We start from the raw sequence: 21,644 nt of genomic DNA on the forward strand, positions 1-21,644 counted from the left end.
GGAATATAAAGCCCTGGCTGGTCCCTTACCCCAATTCTGAAGAGCTATCTCAGCTTCAAATCTCCCTATAGGGTCAGTTGAGGTCTTCATGGAGACTGAATCAAAGTCCAGCTTTTCCCTCTGTTCAATCCTGTGTCCTCTATTCCTTTCTTTCCCTTCCACAGGTGGCAATCCCAAGAGGACCTCCTAATAAACCTCCTGCATGCTAATGTCCATCGCATTGTCTGCTTCTCAGGAAACCCAAGCTGTGAGAGAGTCAAACTGCTGGAATTCAAATCATGTCTCTAGCCTTCCAAGTTGTGTGACCTCTAAAATGGGTATTAGAAAAGCACAGTAGGTTGGTAAGAGGTTTGAAGGCATTAAAACATGTAAAATGCTTACAATACACTTGGCACACAGTGGATACTCAATAAATGTTACCTATTACTATCAACATTGTTTTCCCCATTCACACACAGTTAAAGTACACAAATTTCTCTACGGTATGAGAATTACTGAAAGTTAGGAGCTGGAAAAGACTTTACAGATCAACAAGTCCGATACCTTTATTTCCAGATGCTGAACATCAAGTCTAAATAAGTTAAGTGGGGACTTCCCTGGTGGCGAAGTGGTTAAGAATCCGCCTGCCAATGTAGGGGACACGGGTTCGATCCCTGGTCTGGGAAGATCCCACATGCCTCGGAGCAACTAAGCCCATGTGCCACAACTACTGAGCCTGTGTTCTAAAGCCTACGAGCTGCAACTACAGAGCCCACGTGCCACAACTACTGAAGCCCACACACCTAGAGCCCATGTTCTGCAACAAGAGAAGCCACTGTAATAAGAAGCCTGTGCACCGCAAGGAAGAGTAGCCCCCACTCGCCGCAACTAGAGAAAAGCCTGTGTGCAGCAACGAAGACTCAACGCAGCCAAAAATAAATAAATAAAACGAATTTTTTTTAAAAAGTGATTTAATAAATAAGTTAAGTGACTTAGTCAATGTTCCAGAGTCACTAAATGACAAAACCAGGATTCAGACCAGGTCTTAAGCAAGGCTGCCTCTCAATCTATATATACTTTGTAATTAAATGAAATTCATCAAGTACTGAGTCCCTCCCCTTCACCTTCTTGCCATAATTGAACCTCTGCTCTCCTCTGGAGAACACTGCCTCTCTCCTGCACTCATAACATGAGCCTACAGACAGAGTGGGTATTTCCTTTGCTCTTCATTGCTACTTCCAGGCCACTGTCCCAAGTTCTACCTGAAAACTCCCAACTTTGAGAATCAGATCAGTAGACTGTCATTGTGGCAGTCATGTCCCCTCATTTCTTTAAGACTTTAGCCCCAGGATCACTCTTTTCTCTCCAATACTATTCCTGATATAATTTGTGGTGATCTCAGTGTGCAACATCCAGTATCCTTCCATGCCTGGGCCAGTTTTTGATTCCTCTCCTCCAAAGCCCTGTCTTCTACCCTTCTCGGCCACCCACTCCCATTGTCATACCCTACAGGGTTTCTAAACAGGCATTTGGGGCAGGACAATTCTTCCACGTGCAGGAATATCCTGCTCAATGAAAAACATTTAGCATCTCTAAATTGCCCATTAAATGCCAGTGGCAACCCCCATCCCTACCCCCCTACATATTTCTAGACATCTCAGTGGGGAAGCAGTACCACTCCAGTTGAGAACTACTTACCTAAACTTTATCATTACCAATAACCCCCCCCCCCAATAATCTCAAATTCAAGTATCCCTCTCTCTGAGTACCACCTACTTCCAACTCACTACCTCTACTACCTCTTGGACTCCATAGGAACTTATAATCCATCGAGTCTACTATCTTTTCCCTGCTCTTGACCCCACCAAGTCCCCACTTCTTCCTTATACAGCTTAAATTCCATGGTCCAGCATTATAATCACTGTATCACATAACCTTCAATGTCCTTGTCTTTTTTTGCTTCACTGTAGTCTCTGGACTAAACAGCAACCTGTTAACTCACATACTCTATGCCTGTAACGTGTATGCAAGTACCTGAATCTGACTGGAGAAAGACACACAACTGAACTTAATGGTCACACTTTAAGTTCATGATCAGTAACCTCAAGTGGACTGTTAATGCTCTCCAACAATCCTACTATATATCCCTAGTCCACTTACGTTCTCAAAACATTTTATCTGACTGAAAAAGAAGTTATCAAAAGAAAACTTTCAGAGTACCTCATCCCCAATCTACCTACCTAACCTGTATTTGCTTGCTTTCTTATTATGAATGAGGTACCTATGCTCATGTAAAATAAATTTTTCCACTTGCAGACTAATGCTCATCCCCGCCCCTCCTGAAGGACATCATCCCAGATTGTCCCTTCTATATGTCCTGTGTCATCAAATATTACTGCATCACTCCCACTGGTATATAGACAGGCTGTTAATTCCTCCCATCATAAAAAGTAATAAAAATAAAACTTCCATGACTTATAAAACCCCCTCCAGCAACTTCATTTTGTAGATCCCTTTGCAGCAAAACTCCTCTCCTTATTTTCTCTCCCCTTTTCTTTTTCCCATGTTCTCTTAGATCTAATTAGATTTTTATCCCCACTTCGACTGAAAACAGTTCTTGTCAAGGTTGTCAATGAACTAACTCCATGTTGCCAAATACAGTCAACTCTTGTTATCTGTGGTTATGTTCTATAAAGCTGCCATGTACACTGAATTAGCAAATGCTAAACCATTGTTCCTGGGGAAATACAGGGTTAGGTTGCTGCAAGCCTCTGGGCACAATATTTTCATCAACTGGTCAACATATAACCTTGTTTTAAGTGTGTTTCTGTTTAAAGACACCTTATTTAATACAGGCATACCTTGTTTTATTGCACTTCACTTTATTGTGCTTTGCAGATACTGCATTTTTTACAAATTGAAGGTCTGTGGCAACCTTGCATAGAGCAAGTCTCACTGAAGGCACAAAAATTAGCACTTTTTAGGAATAAAGGTTTTTTTTTCCCTTGGCCTCATGGCTTGTGGGATCTTAGTTCCCTGACCAGGTATTGAACCCAGGCCCGCCCTGAGCAGTGAAAGCTGGACCAGCAGGGAATTCCAGCAATAAAGTATTTTCTAATTAAAGTATGTACATTGTTTAGACAGAATGCTATGGCTTGCTATCTATCTATTTATCTATTTATCTATCTATTTATTTATGGCTGTGTTGGGTCTTCGTTTCTGTGCAAGGGCTTTCTCTAGTTGCGGTGAGCGGGGGGGGGCCACTCTTCATCGCGGTGCGCGGGCCTCTCACTGTCGTGGCCTCTCTTGTTGAGGAGCACAGGCTCCAGACTCTCAGGCTTAGTAGTTGTGGCTCACGGGCCTAGTTGCTCTGCGGCATGTGGGATCTTCCCAGACAAGGGCTCGAACCCGTGTCCCCTGCACTGGCAGGCAGATTCTCAACCACTACGCCACCAGGGGAGCCCTATGGCACATTTTAATAGACTACAATATAGTATAAACATAACTTTTATATGTAGTGGAAAACGAAAAATTTGTGTGACTTGTTTTATTGCAACATTAGCTTTATTTTGGTAGTCTGGAATATAGTACTGTTAATTCATTAACATTGAACTTATGGTCAACAGCACTACAAGTCACACCTGAATGAAACTTATCGAACACATGTATTTTCTACATAAGGTACATCACAGCCTTCTTGCACTTAACACTTAAGCACCATGCTTAGAGGCCATTTTAAACAGCAACATCACCAACAAAAAGCACAGTAATGTGAAAAACACGGCACTAACTAGACCACAAAAAGGAGAATTGTTTATAGTATGAGACCTAAAATTGTAAGACAGAGTATTGCACTGTTCGACCTCAACTGAGAAAGTGACTCAAATTTTTCACTACTCCACACATGTCCACTAATGACCACAAGAGTGCGTACTGATTTGGGGGTTACAAATGAATTTTATCAAGTAGGTGAATTTGCAAATACAGAATCCTTGAGGGACTTTCCTGGCAGTCCAGTGGTTAAGACTGCACATTTCCACTGCAGGGGGTACAGGTTTGATCCCTGGTCGGGGAAATAGGATCCTGCATGCCATAAGGTGCGGCCAAAAAAAAAAAAAAAAATCCTTGAATAATGAAGATCGACTATATAATAGTTACTGTTACTCCTCATTTGACCTACCAGCAGCATTTTACATAGTTGATCATCACCTCGTTCCTCATTTCCATGATCCCGATTTCTCTTGATTTTTTTTACTGCTTTGGCCATCCCTCTTCAATCTCCCCAAACCCCAAATGTTGGAAAGTCCCAGAGTCAAATCCATTGATCTCATCTCTGACTACACTCACCCCCAGTAATGTCATGTAGTCCCATGACTTTAATTACACTTATGTTAAATATTTAGATATTGTGCCACAGCTCTCAGATGCTCTGTTCTGTTTTTCTCCCCACTTTTTTTTCTTTTTTCAGTTTGGATAATTTTTCTTGGCCTATCTTCAAGTTCACTGATTCTTTCCTCAGCTGTGTCAAGGCTACTAATAAGCCCCAAAACATAATTCATCTATGTCACAATTTTTATTTCTAGCATTTCCATTTGACTCTTTCATACAGTTTCTATTCCTCTGCTGAAATTTACCTCCCGTTCATACATGTTGTCCACTTTTTCCACTATAGCCTTTAATATATTATTATTATTTTAAATTCACTATTTGATACTTCTAACAACTGAGTCATCCTGAGTCTACTGATCATTTTTACTTTTGACAGTGGGTGATTATTTCCTTGCTTTTTTGTATGTGCTTCATAATTTTTGCCTGAATGATGGACATCATGTGTAAGATAGTAGAGACTGAGGAAACAGTATTCACGCCTAAAAATGGCGTGGTAGTTCTTCACTACTTCTACTAGGCTTTTAGTGCAGGTGGTGGCTGGGGGAGGGATGAATCAATCTATTCAGGAATTGAGCAGGGTTTGGGTTTTGTTATGATTACCTTAAGTACACTACCGGCTCTAAATTCCTCTAGTGTGACCTTCTGCTTAGGGTGGGGCCTGGTTTGCCAGAGGGTTTTTCTCAGTGATCTTGCTCCACCCTCAGCTTTAGGCTTTCTCTGTGCACCTGACCCAGAGTGTCTCTCCATACTCTTAGCCTTCCCCAGGGATAAATTGCTATTGCTTTACTTGCTGGAGGAGCTGAGGGGAGACAGAGAAGTTGCTCTGTTATCCTGGCCTAGTCTCAGTCTCAGGGGATAGGGCTTTCTCCAAGTAGTAGGAAAACTAATGGTCTGAACCCAGGAAAGTTTTCTGCCCTTCCCTCAGGGTTTATGGATTTTCTTTTTCTTTTCACTTCTCCCACCCACACTGGAAAATGGGGTTTATTCCCTTCCCCCAGTGGATTAAAGCTCTTTTCCACAGGGGAGAAGGGTCCAGGCAGGCCTGTACCACCTAGAGAGGCTTTCTCTTGTCTCCCTTGCTTCCCCTAATCTTTCTCATGAGCAGCTCTTGGAGATCCCTGGAGTGGGTGTTACCTACCCTGTGTCTGCAGCTCCCAAGGGTTCTATATTCTCATACTAGCCTACACTTAGACTTTAGCAATTCAATAAAAATTTAGCTAAGTTCTTCTCTTTTTTTGACCATTTTTAGTTTCTTTAATGTTGTATCTATTTTATTTATTTTTATTTTTGGCTGCATTGGGTCTTCGTTGCTGCCCACGGACTTTCTCTAGTTGTGGTGAGCGGGGGCTACTCTTCGTTGCGGTGCACAGGCTTCTCATTGCGGTGGCTTCTCTTGTTGTGGAATATGGGCTCTAGGCGCGTGGGCTTCAGTAGTTGTGGCTCTCGGGCTTAGTTGCTCCGCGGCATGTGGGATCTTCCTGGACCAGGGCTCGAACCCGTGTCCCCTGCATTGGCAGGCGGATTCTTAACCACTGTGCCACCAGTGAAGCCTCAATTTAGCTAAATTCTTATTTCCCCCTGTATGACAGCCCTGCCTTCTTCCTGTGCTCTGCTATTGCTATGGTGAGCCATGCCCACATGCCACTACTAATGTGTCAAAAGAAATTATGATTTTTGTATATTATAGCTTACTCTTGTTTTACAGTGGGAGCAATATGCTTTCCAGCTTTCTACATCCTAAATGGAAGCCAGAAATCACCCAGTGAGTTTAAATACCACCTATATATCTAGAATGCCTAAATTTATATTTCCAGTCTGGACCTCTCCCCTGGACTCCAGACCATATATATCCAACTACCTATTGGACAAATCTACTTGTATGATTTGGCAGACAAATTCTAAGGTGGCCCCTATGGTCCCCACCTTCTGGTGTTCATGCCTTTGTGTAATCCTCTCCCCTTGAGTGCGGGAGGGATCTGTGGCTTGCTTCTAACCAACAGAATAAGGCAAAGATGATCGGACGTCATCGCTGTGATTATGTCACATTTCATGGCTAAGGAATGGGATATCATTCCCTTGATTATGTTATATTATATAAGACTCTGTCTTGTCAGCAGACTCACTCTCACTCTCCTGCTGAACTTAAAGTAGCAGGCTGCCATGTTGTGAACTACTTATTGGAGAGGGCCAGGTGGCAGTGAATTGCAGGAGACCTCTAAGAGCTGAGGGTGGCCTCCAGCTAAAAAAAATTAAAGTTCTCAGTCCTACAGCTGCAATAAAATGAATTCTGCCAACAACCTGAGTGAGCTTAGAAGTGAATTCTTCTCCATTCTAGTCTCCAGATAAGAAGCCAGCCCTAGCCAACATCTTGATTGCAGCTTGTGAAACTCTGAAGCACAGAACCCAACTAAGACAGAAATTCTAGGATAATAAATGTGTGTTGTATTGTTTTAAGCCACTAAATTTGTGGTAATTTGTTTTGCAGCAAAGAAAACTAACAAATATAGTATCATAAATTTAACATGCCCAAAAGCTAAATTTCTGATTGCCAACATCTCCCCCCCCCCAAAAAAAATGCACCAATGTTGTCCATCTCAGTAAATAGCAACTCTATTCTTACTGTTATTCAAGTCAAAAACTGTAGAGTCAATCTTGACTCCTTTTTCCCTCTAAACCCACATCCAATCCAAAAGCAAACACTGGGGGACTTCCTTGGTGGTAAAGTGGATAAGACTCTGTGCTCCCAATGCAGGGGACACAGGTTCGATCCCTGGTCAGGGAACTAGATCATCCCACATGCATGCTGCAACTAAGAGTTCGCATGCCACAACTAAGGAACCCGCCTGCCGCAAATAAGACCTGGTGAAACCAAATAAATAAATAAATAAATAATTTTTTTTTTTTTAAAAAGCAAACACTGTTGACTTCACAACCAAATTATATCCAGAATCTAACTTTATCTCACCACCACCACTAGTACCACCTTGGTCCAAGCCACTTTTGTCTCATGCACAATCAATGTAACAGCCTCCTAACTGGTTTTCCTGCTTCCACTCCACAAAGCAGCCAGAGTAATCCTATTAAAATATCAAAGTGCTTTCTCTGTAAAATATCAGTCAAATCACGTTTTTACTCAAAAACCACTCCCAGGTTCCTTATCTCACCCAGATTAAAAGCCAGAAATCTTACAGTGGCATACAAGGCCTACATTATCTGGCACTCTCCCCTGCCATCCCAAACCTCTCTGCCTCATCTTGTATCCCTCTCCCCTCATTCATCCCTCTCCTACCACACTGGCTGCCCTGCTGTTCCTTAACCATGCCAAGCACATATCAGTCTCAGAGTTTACAGCTGTTGGTCCATATAATTGAAGAGGTATTTCCACAGATATGACTTCTCAGACCACCTTACATAAAAAGGCAAGTCCCCATCCCCATCAACAACCCCCTATTCCTCCTACCCTGCTTTATCAGCCTCCACAGCACATATTACGAACTGATATATTTTATTCTCCCCAACACTAGAATGTATGTTCCATGAGAGCTGAAACTACTGTTCACTGTTATATCCCCACCTTATACTGAATGACTAAATAAATATTACTGTTATTAGATACTTTTCCCTTATAGAAGTTAGAGTCTAATAAAGCAGTCAAGCCACAAGAATTTGGATAGCAAGTCAGTGACATTATTTTTAAAAATCACTATAAAATTATTTACCACCTAGAGATGTACTTATTCTATCTCTATAAATATGCTTCTGAGGAAACCTGGAAAACATTCACATCTAACCAAAACAACTGAAATGTGTAAGTAAGCCAACTGAATTAAAACATTTCTGTGAAGGGCCCTATTAACAGAAGGTAAATGAAAGACTCTATCATTGTTTTTCCAGTACCATCTAGGGAAGATATCATTATTCTTCACAGATGTAGCCAAATAACAGAGAAGGATGCATCAAGCTTGAAGGATTAATCCTTTAGTTGCTTGGTTCTCAAACTTTTTCATCTCAAGACCCTTTTATACTCTTAAAAATTACTAAGGACCCCAAAGAAATTTCATTTATGTCAGTTTCTAATCTAATACTTACATTTAAAATTTAAACAGAAATTTAAAAACTATTTAACAGTTCATTTAAAAACAGCAAATAGAGAAAGCCCGCGTGCAGCAACGAAGACCCAGCACAGCCAAAAATAAAATAAATAAAATAAATAAATTTATAAAAAATAAAAACAATCATAAATCCATTACATGTTAACATAAATGATATATTTTCACTAACATGACTAAATATCCCCCCCCAAATTCATGAGAGACATGACACTGTTTTACATTTCTGCAAATCTCCTTAATGTTTGAGTTAATAGAAAACAGTTGAATTCTCTTATCTGCTTCTACATTAAATATTTGCCATATGTTGTTTTGCTGAGGTATATGAAGAAAGTCTGGCCTCACTCAGGTATGTAGTCAGAAAAGGGAGGGGTGTTTTAATTGTTTTTTCAGATAACTATGGATATTCTCCTTTGAAACCACATTAAAACTTGACAGGTTGTAGTTTCTTAAAGGTTGTCTGCAATGTACAATTTGAACTCTGTATGTTCTGTTAACATTAAAATCCATTGGTGTATCTTGCATTCTGAATGGATCTTATACCATGCATGATTTTGTAACACAATTTTGTAACGAAAAAGTTGGTAGCTACTGGGAAGCTGTCAAGTTCACAATGGTGAATACAAGTTATCCAAAATTCTAATTTTTACTTGAAAGTTCAAATCCTGTCACTGGCAATACATAGTTTCAGTTGTTTTCCCTGAAGTGGGTCAGGTGCATGGATTAGACTATTTGAAATTTTAAAAATATCATCAGTTCTGCAATATGCATGTCTGTCAACTTAAATTCTCTAATGAATATGCCTATTTTCCAGTTCAGCAAAAATATTTCCTTTATATCCACAATACATCTGTTGAACTGAAGATGGTTTGCCTCCTGAAACTATTAGTCTCTATTTCAAGTCAGCCCAAAGGGCCAAATAATTTTTCATTTTTCTTATGCAGCAACAAAAGTAGTCTGAAAAAAAATCTAAAATAATCATGTACCGCATAAAATGAACTCTACCTCCCCAAGTTTTGAGAAGTATATACATGTTAAAACACTAAATATGCTTTGTATAACAGAAAACAAAACTGAATGATCTTGACAAGATATTTAAATCAGACATTCCTTCCTTCCATACATTTCAACATTTTACAGGTTTTTTTTTCTCTTTTGCTTGGTTCTTTTTTTGAACGTTAGTAATTGGTGATCTGAAACAACAGATTAATCTGCATAACAAATATTCCTAACTAGCTCAATGTTTTGGCTGGTTCCTGCCTTACCTGTTGAGGAATATGAGAAATATGAGCTCCCTGAGCTGTTGAACCAGACTGAGGTGCTGTCTCTGAAGCGTTATTCTTGTGAGAATCTTCCATAATCAACTGTAAGGGGGAAAAAAAAAGTTAAAAGATGCTTTCTAACTTCATTTTCAAAAAATCTTAAGACATTTCTTTTCTTAACATGCATACTTTTTAAGAGTAACAAGACAGGGCTTTTCTATACTAAGGGCTGAGCTCAATTTATCCAGATTCATGTTTTCACACTTTCGCTCTGCATGTGTAGTGACCTATGATAAGACCTTTTAAAATGGCAAATAAAAAGTGCTACAGGGCTTCCCTGGTGGTGCAGTGGTTTCAAGTTCGCCTGCCGATGTGGGGGACGCGGGTTCGTGCCCCAGTCCGGGAAGATACCATATGCCACAGAGCGGCTAGGCCCGTGAGCCATGGCCGCTGAGCCTGCGCTCCGCAACGGGAGAGGCCACAACAGTGAGAGGCCCACGTACCGCAAAAAAGAAAAAAAAAAAAGCTTCAGAATATGGATAGTATACTCTATAGTTGCTTAAAAAATGGTAACTGGGTTACCTCCATGGAAGAGAACTGGTAGCTATGGTACAGAGAGAGAAAAGAGATTTTCCTTCCATATTCCTTTAAATTTTTTGAATTTTGATCCATATGAACATGTTTAAATTTAATAAATGGTATACATAAGATAGTCTTCTGTGCAGGAACACAAGCATTCTTTTCTTTTTTTTTCTTTAAATAAAAAAATTTTTTTCTTTTTTTAAATTTAATTTTTGCTTCCTTGGGTCTTCATTCCTGCATGGGGGCTTTCTCTAGTTGCAGCGAGCAGGTGCTACTCTTCGTTGTGGTGCACGGGCTTCTCATTGTGGTGGCTTCTCTTGTTGCGGAGCACAGGCTTTAGAGCGCAGGCTCAGTAGTTGTGGCATATGGGCTCAGCAGTTGTGGCTCACGGGCTCTAGAGCACAGGCTCAGTAGTTGTGGCGCATGGGCTTAGTTGCTCCATGGCATGTGGGATCTTCCCGGACCAGGGCTCGAACCTGTGTCCCCTGCATTGGCAGGTGGATTCTTAACCATCAGGGAAGCCCAAGCATTCTTTACTACAGTCTAGGGAACAGTGTCTTTTCTTTTCTTTTTTTGGCCGTGTAACATGTGGGATCTTAGTTCCCGACCAGGGATTGAACCTGTGCCCCCTGCAGTGGAAGTGCAGAGTCTTAACCACTGGACTGCCAGGGAAGTCCCCTAGGGAACAGTTTCTAATTGTATACATAGTTTAATATAGAGAACTTATTAAGCAAAGGTTGAAAAGAATAAATAAATAAATGAAACCATAACTAAGGAGTTTCTAAAGATCTAGATGATTCTAGATAATCAATTGCAGGACATGTAGGCTGGGTAAGAATGAGAATAAATGGGTTATGAGAGATGGAATATGTCAAATAGGAGAACCACTTAGAAAGAGGCTGGTAGAAGATTTGGGTAGAATTTAAGGTTTTTCTAATTATGTGAAAAGACATAAAAAGAGAGAGGGCCAGCCAGCAAACAAATGAAAAGATGCTCAATTTCACTAATTATTAGGGGAATGCAAATCAAAACTACATTAAGATATCACCTCACACCCATTAGGTTGGTTAATATATTTTTTTAAAAAAACAAAATAAGTGTTAGCAATGATGTGGAGAAACTGGAACATTTGTGCACTGTGGTTGGGAGTGTAGAGTGGTGCGGTCGCTATGGAGAACAATATGGTGGTAACCCAAAAAATTAAAGATAGAATTACTATATGATCCAGCAATCCCATTTTTTGGTGTATATCCAAAAGAATTGAAAGCAGGGTCTTACAGAGACATTCGTACACCTATGTGCATAGGAGAATTATTAACAATAGCTAAAAGGTGGAAGCAACTCAAATATTCATCAGTGGATGAACAAATAAACAAAATGTGATATACATATACAATGGTATATTATTCAGCTTTAAAAAGAAAGGAAATCGTGGGCTTCCCTGGTGGTGCAGTGGTTGAGAGTCCACCTGCCGATGCAGGGGACGTGGGTTCGTGCCCCGGTCCGGGAGGATCCCACATGCCGCGGAGCGGCTGGGCCCGTGAGCCATGGCCGCTGAGCCTGCGCGTCCGGAGCCTGTGCTCCGCAACGGGAGAGGCCACAACAGCGAGAGGCCCGCGTACAGCAAAAAAAAAAAAAAAAAAAAAAGAAAGGAAATCGTGACACATGCTACAACATGAATGAACTTTGTGGACATATGTTAAGTAAAATAAACCAGTCACAAAAAGACAAATTCTGAATGCTTTCACTTATTTAAGGTACTTAGTAGTCAAACCAATAGAAACAAAGTAGAATGGTGGTTAATAGGGACTGGAGGGAGGGGAGATGGGTAGTTATTTAATGGGTATGAAAAAGTTCTGTATATTGGCGGTACAATAATGTAATGTACTTAACACTACTGAATTGTATACTTCAGAATGGTTATGACAGTAAATTTTATTTTATGTGTATTTTACCACAATTCAAAGAATTTGGCGGGGGGGCAGGCAACTAGGTACTTGGCCCTTAGCATCATTAATATAATAATTGTGAAGTTTAAGCCTGCATATTCTTTCTTCTCTTTTTTTCCCCCTTTTGGACAGCAGAAAGTAAATTCATTCTTAACTCTGGATTGATGCTACTGTTTTTAGCCATTGAGAAAAGGTATAAAATCACCTCAAACATAAAGTGTTTCTAATGCTTTTCCCTCTAAATATGTCATTAGCCTTTTTTTCTAACATGGAAAATATATAACAGAAAGAAAAAGGATGATAAAAACTTAATTATAATATTGTCTAATTTCTTTTCAGTCTTCTCTTTCCACAACTTTTAAAAAATCATAAACATACTGTACATACAATTTTGTATCCTGTTTTCATTTATCACAAATATTTTCTAGGTTTCAAATAGAAACATATTTAAATGCTACATAATAGTCCATCCAGTGAATGTACATAATTCACATTTTTTTACCAAACAAAACAATACTGAGATTAATATGTTTAGTATATAAAGCTTTTTCTGTAATTAAAATTATTTCCATAGGATATATTCTAAAAATGAGAATTACCTGGTTAAGGAGTATAAATATTTAAGGTTTTCTGAAAGAATTATAGTCCACCAGAAGCACATGAGAAAGCAATGGGAATTTTTTTTTTTTATTTAAGAATTCAGGGTTTTTTTTTTAAGTCTTTCTTGTATTTGTTACAGTATTGCTTCTGTTTTATGTTTTGGGTTTTTGGCCCCGAGGCATGTGGAATCTTAGGTCCCTGACCAGGGATCGAACCTGCACCCCTTGCATTGGAAGGTGAAGTCTTAACCGCTGGACCGCCAGGGACCGCCAGGGGAGTCCCGTGAATTTTTTAGTCATGACTAACCTGATAGATGGAAAATGGTATATTGTTTTACATTTCTTTAATTCTCTATTAGTTATGTGAGCTCTCTGTTCATATTATTTGTCCATCCATCTATCAGATCTTGTGTTTTCCTTATTACCCTATATTATTTCTTCATATAAATTTTATTTCTTTCATTTTGATACAAATATTTTCAGTATGATGTAACTATGATTATTTTAAAACTTTAAATTTTGACAAGTTCATCTAGTGTTTCCCTTGTTGTTTCTTGAACTGCTTTTAAGCTATATATAGTCCCTTCTTTAGGAAGAGTGCAGTGATTTTTAATCTACACTAAGAGAAGTGTAATCCCAAAGACTAAACATACAGACAGCATCAAAGATGGAATTTTATACTTTCTACATACTGTCGCTACTGAAAATGCCTTTTTAAACACTCCATTTCAGAAGACATAAGAATATAGAGCAGAGAGGAAAAAAAAAAGATGTAATGCTAAAGCACTGAAAGAAACTATAAAAGATTTTATAATACCTTGTTAAATTACTGAAAATTATACTTTTGTTTCACTGTGACTCACTGATTTTCCCCCATAAGAATATTATTAAGAAATCTTATATCTAATGGAAACTAACATCATCAACAAAACATCAGACATTTCATAGTAAAAGCCACTACAGTCAGCAAATAACACTTTGGACAATTACTACAACTATATTTCCTACAGAAAAGAAGACAGCCTATTTTCTATGATTTTTTTAAAGAGGAATTAACCAATCAGTTATTTTTCCAAAATGAAAGCAGCCTTTATACCTTCGGCTCATTATTAACAATACATACATATTTTTTTAGTGATGTTATCAGAATGTAACCTTTATTTGCTTACTTTTTTAAGCTATTATTCCTAAACTTAAGGTTAAGATTAACAATCTGTTAAAAACTTGCTCAACACAGAATTTTATGCATAAATTTTCTGTAAAAATAAAGTAAGCCCCAGGCAGCAGATGGAAGCTTAACATGAAACAATCCCAAGTTGGGCAGAATCACAAGTGGGCAGTGAAACACAGCTTCAAAAGTACCATCAATGGGGGAGTTCCCTGGCAGTCCAGTGGTTAGGACTCGATGCTTTCACCGCCGTGGCCCCAGGGTTCAATCCCTGTTCGGGGAACTAACATCCTGCAAGCCATGCAGTGTGGCAAAAAAAAAAAAAAAAAAGAAAGAAAGAAAAAAGAATCGAACTGGATTTCAAATGAATAAAATAAACACTGAAAGAAGAAAAAAAAAAGTACCATCAATGGGAATGAATTTGGGGAGCTAAATCACAGCAGGCTGCGATCCTGCTGACGTATGAAGAATGTTAAAGTAAAGGCATGGCACTTTTAAGAAAGCTTGTTAAGAAGGGAATATATGCTAGGCACTAAACTAAGAGCTCTTTATATATCATCACCTGGATTCCTTATTATTATGCTTTTGGATTCCCTATTTTAGAGATGTGTAAATTGAGACTCAAAGAAATTGCCATTTCTGTGGATCTCACAGTAAGATGTGAATGCAAGATCTGAAGCCAGAACTGTTTTAAGCCAAAATCCATGTTCTTTCATTCCACACTGTCCCTCTTCCAAGAATACCTTCACATCCCCAACTTGTCCACCTGACAAACTCCTCGTTTTCAAAGTTTCATCCCAAACATTATGTTCCCAACTGCTCTAGGTCCTTCCTTCCTTAATGCTTGTTCCACTGTGCCTTGCAGATATTTCTAATGAGGTTACTTAACATACTGAACTGCGTTCACAGGCATGTCTGTTTTCCCCAGTCTTAAGGTGCCTAAGAACAGGGCCTCTATCTTGTGAATGTATGCTCTGTGCCCAGCAGACTGTCACGTATGCAGTAAAATAGTAAACATCAACAAATATAGTTTTCTCATCTGATGAATGAAGAGGGTCTTAAGTTTCTCCACCTATAGATGATGTAGAAGCCTGCGGGCAAGAAGTCTCTTGCTCAACATTTCCACAACTCAACTCACAATCTCCCCTCAAAATTGCTATTAGTCATACTGAATTTGTTTCAGATCTTCAAATGTGCCTGCACCGCTTTCTCTCACCTTCAGGCTTTCATGTACGCTATTCCGTCTGCCAGAAACACTATTCCTCTTCAAGCGGCCTATTCCTATGTGTTATACTTCCAGGCAAACTTTCATGACTCCTTTAAACTGGTCTAGAAGCTTTGGCTGTATCCCCACAGCACATGCTTCCCCCACCTTTCATGGCACTTATTATCACAGTATAGTAATGGCCTGTTTTCTGTCTCCCTACCAAAACGCAAGCTCTAGGGAGTCAAAGACCACATCCTGTTCCCAATATAATACCTTGCACTTACTACTGCTGAATAAATCAATGTGTTTAGTTGGGTTTACCTACTTAAAACTGATAGAAATAATGGTTAACAAAATATCTTTAGACAATTACTCCAACCTAGCTTTAGAAACAGGAAAATTCAGGCACAAGACAACACCCTACTTTAGAGCTGAAAATTCATTAGTATAAATGGGATGACATGTGAAAAAAAAAAAGCATTTTTGAAGGTACTACCACCTACTGGCGATACAGTAGTACTGCAAGATGTAGCACAGACGAAGCCGAACCTTAAAGGACAACTGCAAATAATAGACTTAACATACTCGTCTTTAGCAACACAGTAGTGATTCTAATTGAGACACCGAGTAAACTGCATATTATAAAGTCTATAGGAAAAACAGCATTTAAAAAACTGCATATTTCTGTTGGTAATGAAATTTTCAGGATAAAACGAATTTTGCAAACATAGTGTACAAACGAGGCCAGTTTGACAGATGCTTGCCAAATCTATGCTGAATAAGCCTCAGAAACGTAAAGGCTCCCAATGACTATTTTAGCCCATTACGCCTCAAAAGCTGACAAAACAACTAGTGATTAACATCTACAATAACTGTAAAGAGATCAAGGAGGACGCTCCACGGCGTAGCTGACGCTAAGAAATACCATGCTTAGTTTTGTGATACAGGAGAAAATCAAAGAGAACGTTTGCTCAGTTTGATCGTCTGTCCGGATGTAAACAGACGAGCTCTCACTCCACAATCCCCTTCCTCGCCTGCTGGCTGCACCTTTCCGTGATTGTTTAGGGTGTGTGTGATTATTCTACCGTCTGTCTCCCCACTCGACTAGAAGCTCCCAGAGGATAAGGGCTGGCTCTGCCCACACAGCAAGCGTCCTGGGCCCCGCACCCCGAGGGCGCCCGGCGTGCTCTGCGGGGTCCCGGGCGGAGATAACCGGTCTCGGGCCGCGCTCGGCGGAAGACGCGCGGAGGCCAAGGCCACGCCGCCCTCCCCGGGGCTCCCGCCCCAACCCCGAGACCTTCGACGGAGGGCGCTCGCCTTGGGCCACAGAGGGGCGGCTTCAGAGGCGAAAGCCACCCTGCGGCAGGAGGTTTTCGGTTTAATTTTCATTGGGGGTGGGGCAGCAGGCGAGAAGGAGGAAGGAGTAGACCGTCGACTGAAGGGGCGCCGGGGACCAAGTTAGGAGAACCGGAACCGCGGGCAGCCCCTCCCCCTTCCGCCGCGCGCCCTCCGCACCCCTCCCCCACCTTGGCCGCCCCGCGCGACCCCCACCAGGCGCGCAACCTGGCTTGGTGTCCCCGCCAGCGCCGCGCCCCCGCGCCCTCCCCTTGCCCGGGGACAGGGGAGCCCGTCCCACCCCCGCCCCCCCGCTTACCTGTGGCTGCCGCCTCGCTGCTGTCCGGGGCGGGAACTTCCACTCCCCCCTCCCAGGTGGATCCGAATTCACTACCCACTTCCCCACCCCCTCACTTGGCGGGGACGTGCCTCTTTCTCAGGGGTCAGGCGGGGCGGGGAGAATCAGTGTCACGTAACAGCAAACTGTCCTAAACTACCGTTTCCTCGGCAGTCAGGGCCGCCACTGGCGGCATGATCTACACCAGGCCGGGGGCGGGGGAGAGAAGGGGGGCAAAACTGAGTAACTAAGCGTGGGGGGTGAGGTTAGGGCCGTCCCTCTTTGCGGGCCGCCGTCCTACGTCACCGCGTTGCGCACGTGACGCGACGCCATCTTGTGCCGGGGCACTCCGGGGTGGGGAGTTAGTATCGGGGAGGTGTTATTCTGGCGAGAGTGGGGCGTGACTGTTACCTGCGGTTCCTTTTTGCTTCAGGAGCTCTGTCCCCACTGCTCCCACACGTGTTTTCGGAGGCCAGCACCTGCTCGGGGTGTCAGGAGACCGCTCGGTGTGGGGCAGTTTTCTTCGGTTGGGGCGTCGCGCTCAGCCCTTACTTGCTGTGGCCTAGAGGTGTCGTCCTCTCCGGCCTTGATCCACGCCTGACCTGCCCGCCTCTTGTAGACAGAGTGAATTGAAGCTTGAAGGCTTGTCCTCAGCTTTTGTTACCACCCAGACTAATGTTAATCCCGGAAAACTGCGTTAAGAGTTGTATCTTTCATCACACATGAAAGGATTAAAAAGCCACACCCACAAGGTACTCGTAGGGTTAGTGTGTTAGTGGGACTTAAGTGTGTCACGCTGAAGCACAGATTTACCCCAGCTTTTAAATTAGAAAAAAGTTACGTACGATCGAGTGTCGTAAAATAAAATCACACCGTCATTTTAATACATTACAGAAACTTTAAAAAATATTTTTTTAATGTGTGTCTACCTTTATGGAGAAGGGATTATGCATTATTCTGAATTTTTAAAATTCATTTCCTTGCAAAATCTTCTTTGATGGCTTTCTAGTGATAATAAACAACAAATGATAAACCTTTCAGTTTGCTCTTGATAGAAAGTTCCAGAATTTTTCTGAAATTTTACTAGTTTGAGATCTCCAAGTAAGAAACTCATTGAGTGGATAGAGCCCTTCCTGGTTTGACCCTTAGGGCCAGATAATGTGATTTAAAGCTCAAGAGTTACTCTGTGCCCGACTGTCCTAAGAACTCACTAATGTTTATCCATTGTCATTCATTGACTACCTATTAAAACCTACAATAGGCAACTGCCCTTACTTTACATTTTTGATTAGGCAAAGCACCCAGCCTCTCTAAGTGTCTCTTCTTATCAAAGTTGGGAAAACTGTAATACTCATCCCATGTCCCAACATTATTTAAAGAATCAAAATGGGGCTTCCCTGGTGGCGCAGTGGTTGAGAGTCCGCCTGCCGATGCAGGGGACACGGGTTCGTGCCCCGATCCCGGAAGATCCCACATGCCGCGGAGCGGCTGGGCCCGCGAGCCATGGCCGCGGAGCCTGTGTGTCCGGAGCCTGTGCTCCGCAACGGGAGAGGCCACAGCAGTGAGAGGCCCGCGTACAGCAAAAAAAAAATAAAATAAAATAAAAAAATAAAAAAAAAGAATCAAAATGTCATATATCATAGGAAAGCAAAGTGCTCTATAAAGGTAAGGAGTGGAGAAGAGATAGATTCTCAGACATCGGCCTTTCATGATTAACAAAGTCCAGCGACAGTCATTCTAGAATCCAGAATATTAATGGCTGGGAGGCTGGTTCTAAGTTTATTGTTCTTTTCTTGTTCGGTTGTTTCTTCCTTAGAAGACAGAATGCTTAACAAACGTTGATCAGGACAAGAGGGATGGGGAGACTGAAAAACGTCAACCATCAAAAGAAACTAAATAACTGAAAACTTCAAAATGTGCATGGACTGCTCCTTCTTTAGTTCCTCTTCCACCCATAAAGTATCTTAAGTCTAAATCAAATATTATTATGCTGTGCAACACTGCCACTCACAAGTATTTCCACTGGCCTTGTTTCTTTCTTTTTTTTTTTTTGCAGTACGTGGGCCTCTCACTGTTATGGCCTCTCCCGTTTCAGGGCACAGGCTCCAGACGCTCAGGCCCAGCGGCCATGGCTCACGGGCCCAGCCGCTCCGGGCCATGTGGGATCCTCCTGGACCGGGGCACGAACCCGTGTCCCCTGCATCAGCAGGCGGACTCTCAACCACTGCGCCACTAGGGAAGCCTTGTTTTCTCACAGAAGTGTCACAAGCTGTACCTACTACTCTTCTGCAACTTGAGGAATAACTGAAGATGAAGAAAAAAAAAAAGTCTTGGTTATGATGCACATAGTTCTATCCAAATAGTAAGAGTTTTATAAACCAGATGGACAGGTCTTTGACTTCAGAAGGGAGGAAGTAGAGTGAAACAAAGAAATTTAACTTTCAATTACCTTTCAAAGGTAACTGTTTTAAAATAAACTGGTCAAGCCAGTGGTGACACCTCATGGGCTCTCCTGGAGTACTGTTTTCTAGTTAGGAGAGAGGGACATTATAATGAAATGGGTTTAACAATACTACCTATCCCATGGAGTTTTGTAGATTAAATGAGTTTAACACCTGTAAAGTTAGAGCCAGTGCCTGACACAGAGTAAGCACTAAATAAATGTTGGATATTAGTATGGAAGATACTGCAATATAACTGCTGGAAACTTAGCTAAAAACATTAATTGGCTGCACACCCTGAGAAGCCTCAGGGGTTAACAAAGGACTTGAGAGCTGTGAAACAGTATCTGGAACAGGGTAGCTCTCAAAAGGCAGAAATTATTTAAAGCTAGTAAATGTAGGCTTTGTGGTCTAAAAATAGGCTTTTTTTGTTGTTGTTTTGTCCTTTTTCAATACTCAAGTCTAAACTCACAGGAAAACCTAACTAAGGGGACTTCCCTGGTGGCACAGTGGTTAAGAATCTGCCTGCCAATGCAGGGGACATGGGTTCAGTCCCTGGTCCGGGAAGTTCCCACGTGCCGTGGAGCAACTAAGCCTGTGTGCCACAACTACTGAGCCTGTGCTCTACAGCCCGCGAGCCCCAGCTACTGTAGCCCGTGCGCTCCAGGGCCTGCATGCCACAACTACTGAAGCCCATGCCGCCTAGAGCCTATGCTCAGCAACAAGAGAAACCACCGCAGTGAGAAGCCCGTGCACTGCAATGAAGAGTGGCCCCCGCTTACAGGAACTAGAGAAAGCCCACGTGCAGCAACAAAGACCCAATACAGCCAAAAGTTAAAAAATAAATACAAAAATTAAAAACCTAACTAAGGATAGGTCCTAAATGCCTGCAGGAATTGTATGAACTACAATCGTACTGTTTCAGCTAACACTCCTAAAACAGGGTTGCCCCAGATAACTTATCTCTGAAACTTTGCTGCTTCATCTTAACTATGCTTGAATTGAACTCCTAGAACTAGTCTGTGAGGCCCTTGGAGTAGTGGACAACTACAGGGCTGTCCATCTATCCCTCCTCCTTTTTATGGAAACTTCTCGCAGTCATCCATATCTTACCAACAGTGGGCACCTGACCCAAGCTGGGCCATCAGAGTCTCCCCTATGGAAATTTGTCTTTGGACAAAAATCAGTATTTCTCTAGTTAAATGATCCTAAAGCTTAGGAGCTTTGTAATGAGCCTCTTCCATCTGTGAACGATGCAGATGAGCTGAGAGCTACCCAGTGGCTTTGTAGGCCCTAGTTCTAGAACCTGCTGCCTGCCTCAGCCCTTAGGTTCCATGAGCTACCCTTTGTCCTTCTAATGAATAGCACTTTTCTATTTAAACTGGCTTACTTTGATTGCTATTATTTCTAGAATCCTAACTAATACACCTGGATACAGGAGAAATTATTTCCATGTGACCTGCCTTTCTGTGTACCTCACCACTACCCCTTAAGTCCAACCTATCATTATTTCTTGCATTGTGAATTGCAGTAGACTCCTAGCTGGTTCCACTAGAAAAATCCTCCAATGGACAAGTACTAGTTATTGTGCTAGTTGGAGTGTATAAGCAATCAAATTATTTACCTTCAAGATTATGATTACAGAGTTGTAGCAAGACAGCTTGGAAATGAAATTCAGCTTACTGGAGGAAACTTCTCTATGTTGGTCAGAGCAGCCTGCAAGCATCATGCCCCTTTGTAAGCCCCCAGGTAGTGATGCTGAGTGAGGCTCGGAGGGCAGGATGGTCAAATTCTTATCCAGAAAAGGTAAGTCTATTCACATGAGAACAAATCACTAGCCCTTCTAGGATGGAGAAAGCCTAGTGTTGTCAACTTACTATCAAGTGGCCAATTAGTCTCCTAAATAAATAGTGCCACCTTGGGAGCTCAGTGTTGGTCTCTCTCAATATTTACGTGAAGATTCAGAGACAGCAGTAGCTAAGTCAGCCTTGGTAAGTGGGAGTCCGTGCCATTGGGCCTCTGCATAGCCTCCATCTCTACCACTGTATCTATTCCATTCATGTGCTTATTGTGCCAATACTGAGACGGCCCGTATGTGGCTGACATCAACCAGCCACGTCATTCTGTCTATTAGGATGTTCAGTGTCTCTTCCATGGTGAATTCTTTTTCATGGGCGTTGATATATGAAGCAAAGCTCTTCATAATCTGTCTTCCCTCCCCTATATCCATCCACATACCTCTACTCCAGACCTTGTTGCAGCCAATCTTCCAGTCTTTTTCCTTTTA

General features: G+C 41.7%; 1 protein-coding gene across 6 annotated transcripts in view; it reads right to left on the reverse strand.

Annotated features, from left to right (window-relative positions):
- ATF1 (activating transcription factor 1) overlaps positions 1-17,145 on the reverse strand; it is a 55,083-nt gene extending 37,938 nt beyond the window's left edge. For 5 of the 6 annotated variants that reach the window (XM_060111740.1, XM_060111738.1, XM_060111739.1 and 2 more), the window contains exons 1-2: positions 16,899-17,145; positions 9,743-9,841 (exon numbers count right to left, since the gene is read on the reverse strand). In XM_060111740.1, the coding sequence (XP_059967723.1) occupies positions 9,743-9,835 (93 nt within the window). In that variant the 5' untranslated portion in view covers positions 9,836-9,841; positions 16,899-17,145. Of the gene's footprint in view, positions 1-9,742; positions 9,842-16,898 lie in introns of those variants that run through there. The other variant, XM_060111737.1, reaches the window with a different exon arrangement.
- Between the last annotated feature and the right edge of the window lie 4,499 nt (positions 17,146-21,644).

The sequence above is a fragment of the Mesoplodon densirostris genome, chromosome 11 (genome assembly GCF_025265405.1).
Source record: "Mesoplodon densirostris isolate mMesDen1 chromosome 11, mMesDen1 primary haplotype, whole genome shotgun sequence".
NCBI classification, from domain to species: domain Eukaryota; kingdom Metazoa; phylum Chordata; class Mammalia; order Artiodactyla; family Ziphiidae; genus Mesoplodon; species Mesoplodon densirostris.